This window comes from Salvelinus fontinalis, chromosome 2 (assembly GCF_029448725.1).
Source record: "Salvelinus fontinalis isolate EN_2023a chromosome 2, ASM2944872v1, whole genome shotgun sequence".
NCBI lineage: Eukaryota > Metazoa > Chordata > Actinopteri > Salmoniformes > Salmonidae > Salvelinus > Salvelinus fontinalis.
Genome location: NC_074666.1, coordinates 28,254,493 through 28,259,635, shown reverse-complemented (window position 1 = coordinate 28,259,635; position 5,143 = coordinate 28,254,493). Strand labels below are relative to the sequence as shown.

Here is a 5,143-nt window from a genome sequence, read left to right as displayed (position 1 = left end):
TTTACTGGCAAAGATTGGAAATGTTATCAGTGTCAGATTGTCACACATTGATTTAGATTAGATTACAATGTTGCAGATTATTTTTCAAAGGAACTCTTCAAATGACTTTAGGGCTAGTTAATTTAAGTGTTGACTATCAATTCATCAATGCATCCCGCTTTAGCCTACATGTCTAACACTTTGGATACCTGGCTTTTAATCAATCATAATTAATGGCACATTAATGGAAATCTTTTGAAACGCATAGGATGCATAGGAACTTCTAATAGGCCCATGTTACAGTTTCATCTCAATAATTCGAGATGGATACGTGTGCCTGTGTTCATTCCATGGTTCATTCGCAAAATAAATCACCTGGGAGCATGAGCAGCGGTGTGCGGCGTTTTCCTTTTTATTTTCCATAAATTCACCTACAACTCCAGCACCTGCAAAATGTACCTCGGTGTGCGTATGTTCTTCAGCCTTTGTCATTCACAAATCGCCAATTGAATGAGGCGTGGCTATCGTGGCGGTGACATAAGACTCCCTGGAGTCGAGGTCACACCACCAGTGGCTTGCAGCATAGGCTATAGGAGGGCCATACCGCCTGACCCCAGACCGCAGAGGCAAACTGAAAACAACACGTATCACTGGATACTCACATTTGACTACCAAAGGAATCGTTTGGAGCTATACTTTTATTTTCGGCAGAGGATTCACTATTTCTTTTTTACAATGAAATTCCGCATGGATTTATTTCTAGTGACATTTATTGTGAACGCGAACTGTTGTGCTGCTATATATTGGCTGTAAGTATTCCTTACTATTTTATTTGTATGTAGCTATGGGTCTATTCAGATGCCTATGCTACTTTGTTTACTGACATATTTTTGTTATTTTAATAGGCCTATGCCATATGAAATAGCTGATTACCATATGAAATAGCTGATTACCTAATTCAATGTTGTTGTTTTTACCTTTGCAGTGGACTTACTGTAAAGGGGAGCTCTGTAGGCTGGAATCAAACTCATCATTGCAAGCTACTAGATTGGTTGGCCCCTGATCAATCGCAACTTTGCCGGAGAAACCTCGAGCTGATGCACAGTATTGTCCAAGCAGCCAAGTTGACCAAAAATACCTGTCAGAACACCTTCAATGACATGCGATGGAACTGTTCATCTGTTGAAAAAGCCCCTCGTTTTACACCAGATTTGGCAAAAGGTAGGCTAAAGACACTTTAAAAAGTATCTTAGAAATTGGAGTATATCATGTGGCCTGTAAACTTCTGTGATTGGTTGTGATTTGCATTGATTTATCTGTTGGCTGTGCTCTATTGCAGGCACCAGGGAGTCCGCATTTGTGTTTTCGCTAGCGGCTGCTTTAGTGAGTCACTCCATTGCCAGAGCCTGCTCCTCTGGAGAGCTCCCCAGTTGCTCGTGCGCTCCAGCCCCTGCTGAACAGGCCGGGCCCGACTTCATATGGGGAGGATGCGGTGATAACCTGCGCTACGGTCTCCAAATGGGATCTGCCTTTTCTGATGCACCGATGAGAAACAGCAGATCTGGCTCTCAGGCGTTCAGACTGATGCACTTGCACAATAATGCAGTTGGAAGACAGGTAATGATCTAATCCCACATTGACAAGAAATATACATTTTTATACATGGGTAATTACGCACGAGTTATTGTGCCATTGTTTTTAATAGTGGCATTGGCTTTTTGACAGTTTTTTATTACATCATAAACAACATATTATATTATTTATATTTGCAAAACCTGGCAACACACTTTTATATCCTAATATAATTTTTGCTATACTTTCAGGCACTTATTGATGCTCAAGAGACAAAATGCAAATGCCACGGGGTGTCCGGGTCCTGCTCTGTCAAAACATGTTGGAAGGGCCTCCATGATATTAACCACATTGCCATGGATCTCAAATCCAAGTACCTGTCTGCCACCAAGGTGATCCATCGTCATGTTGGGACAAGGAAGCAGTTGGTCCCCAGAGAGTTGAACGTTCGACCAGTGAGAGAGAGTGAGTTGGTCTACCTGGTCAGCTCTCCGGATTACTGCACACACAATGAGAAGCATGGCTCACTCGGCACACAGGACAGGTATGTTTGTGTTTCTCTCAATGCTTCAGTGGAAATTGTGATTTTTACTCTACCTTTGACACCTTGAAGGTCTAATATGTTGATCCTCATTCATAAGTTTTATATTGTTGTTTATTGATTGGAACACATTTTTTTGGTCTCCAGACATTGCAATAAGACATCCAATGACAGTGGGAGTTGCAATCTCATGTGCTGTGGTCGTGGCTACAATGCCTACACTGAGAGGATTGTGGAGAGATGCCAGTGCAAGTACCACTGGTGCTGCTATGTCACCTGCAAGAGGTGCGAAAGGACAGTGGAGAGATATATATGCAAATGAACTTTGCCCAGAGACATGTGAGTGAACGTGAAGCACTATTTTCACCACCATCATCTTGTCGAGTTGTGCAGACCCAGCAGTCACCTGACTTGACTCCCTGTGTGCTTCTGTGCTACTACATAGCCTGCAGGCTAAGTGCAATGAAAAACAAGAGGGGCAATTCACAGACACTACCAAAGATAAGCAGATGATCTGGACTCCGTTAGCTGTTTTAAAGAGACTGGAGGGCACTACTGTGAAGAAGATTGTGTTACTTGAAGAGCAAATGTGATTGATTGGGAGCTGTAGGCTATTTGAGTTGATTAGTAAAATGTTCAGCAATAGGACAAGTTGAATAGATGACAAAGTGACTGAATCACAACAAAGACTTCCCAGAAGCTTCCCCAAATGTGAATAGGCCAGTCAGCTTTAAGATTTCCAACTGATAATGAAAAGCTTTTAACAATTTTACATCTTACACATTAACGAAATTGCAAATAAGAGGCACAAAGGTTTAATGCCATACTACTCAGTTTAGGGATATTCTGATCATAGGCATGCAACACACGTATTATCAAAAGTTTGAGCTGTATTTTTAGTTGTTTATGATTATATTGGGCATGTTGATGTACAGTTGAAGTCAGAAGTTTAGATACACTTAGGTTGGAGTCATTAAAAATCATTTTTCAACCCCTCCACAAATTTCTTGTTATTAACAAACTATAGTTTTGGCAAGTTGGTTAGGACATCTACTTTGTGCATGACGCAAGTAATTTTTCCAACAATTGTTTACAGACAGATTATTTCACTTATAATTCACTGTATCACAATTCCAGTGGGTCAGACATTTACATACACTAAGTTGACTGTGCCACAACTTTAAACAGCTTGGAAAATTCCAGAAAATGACATCATGGCTTTAGAAGCTTCTGATAGCCTAATAGACCTAATTTGAGTCAATTGGAGGTGTACATGTGGATGTATTTCAAGGCCTACCTTCAAACTCAGTGCCTCTTTTCTTGGCATCATGAGAAAATCAATAGAAATCAGCCAAGACCTCAGAAAACAAATTGTAGACCTCCACAAGTCTGGTTCATCCTTGGGAGCAATTTCCAAATGCCTGAAGGTACCACGTTCATCTGTACAAACAATAGTACACAGGTATAAACACCATGGGACCACGCAGCCATCATACCGCTCAGGAAGGGACGCGTTCTGTCTCCTAGAGATGAATGTACTTTGGTGCGAAAAGTGCAAATCAATTCCTGAACAACAGCAAAGGACCTTGTGAAGATGCTGGAGGAAACAGGTACAAAAGTATCTATATCCACAGTAAAACGAGTCCTATATCGACATAACCTGAAAGGCCGCTCAGCAAGGAAGAAGCCACTGCTCCAAAACCGCCATAAAAAAGCCCGACTACGGTTTGCATCTGCACATGGGGACAAAGATCGTACTTTTTAGTGAAATGTCCTCTGGTTGATGAAACAAAAATAGAACTGTTTGGCCATGCTGACCGTCGTTTCTGTTTGGAGGAAAAAGGGGAATGCTTGCAAGCCTAAGAACACCATCCCAACCGTGAAGCACAGGTTGGCAGCATCATGTTGTGGGAGTGCTTTGCTGCAGGAGGGACTGGTGCACTTCACAAAATAGATGGCATCATGAGGGAGGAAAATTATGTGGATATATTGAAGCACATCTCAAGACATCAGTCAGGAATTTAAATCTTGGTTGCAAATGGGTCTTCCAAATGGACAATGACCCCAAGCAAACTTCCAAAGTTGTGGCAAAATGGCTCAAGGACAACAAAGTCAAGGTATTGGAGTGGCCATCACAAAGCCCTGACCTCAATCCCATAGAAGATTTGTGGACAGAACTGAAAAAGCGTGTGCGCGCAAGGAGGCCTGCAAATCTGATTCAGTTACACCAGCTCTGTCAGGGGGAATGGGCCAAAATTCACCCAACTTATTGTGGGAAGCTTGTGGAAGGCTACCCGAAACATTTGACCCAAGTTAAACAATATAAAGGCAATGCTACCAAATACTAGTTCAGTGTATGTAAACTTCTGACCCACTGGGAATGTGATGTGAATGTGATGTGATGTGAATAAATACTGAATTAAATCATTCTCTCTACTATTATTCTGACATTTCACATTCTTAAAATAAAGTGGTGATCCTAACTGACCTAAGACTGGATTTTTTTTTACTCTGATTAAATATCAGGAATTGTGAAAAACTGAGTTTAAATGTATTTGGCTAAGGTGTATGTAAATCTCCGACTTCAACTGTAGATAAGTGCAATTGTATATTTATTTTATTTAAAAAACGACACACAATGTGTCCTGTTAAGTTTTAACCATCTGTGTATCATATGAGACTGCCTGTGGCAGGTGCTGCCAAACTTGTAGACCTAATTTGTCTTTGGGTAAAGCAATAGTAACTGTAGTATTTATGCAGCAGAGGCTGTAGTAACTTGACACAATAACAAATCCACACTTTCATTAATTCCACTGAATTTAAGGCTCACACTGTTTATATCATCCACAGTTAGCTAAAAGTAAAATCGTGGTACTTCAATTTCTGAAATATTTAAGGCAACTTAAAACCTCTACAGAGTACCTAACCCGGATCCGGGAGCACCCCCCACCTCCCCCACACTGATTAGCATCGCTAGCATAGCGTCACAATTAAATAGTAGCATCTAAATATCATTAAATCACAAGTCCAAGACACCCAATGAAAGACACA

At 41.0% G+C, this 5,143-nt stretch overlaps 1 protein-coding gene across 1 annotated transcript; it reads left to right on the top strand.

Annotated features, from left to right (window-relative positions):
* The first annotated feature begins 570 nt into the window (after positions 1–570).
* On the top strand, positions 571–4,719 carry wnt11f2 (wnt 11, family member 2). Its single transcript, XM_055942952.1, has 5 exons — positions 571–788; positions 965–1,200; positions 1,319–1,596; positions 1,803–2,095; positions 2,240–4,719. Exons 1-5 carry the CDS (start codon positions 715–717, stop codon positions 2,412–2,414), a joined length of 1,056 nt encoding a protein of 351 aa, XP_055798927.1. The 5' UTR covers positions 571–714; the 3' UTR covers positions 2,415–4,719.
* The last annotated feature ends 424 nt before the right edge of the window (positions 4,720–5,143 follow it).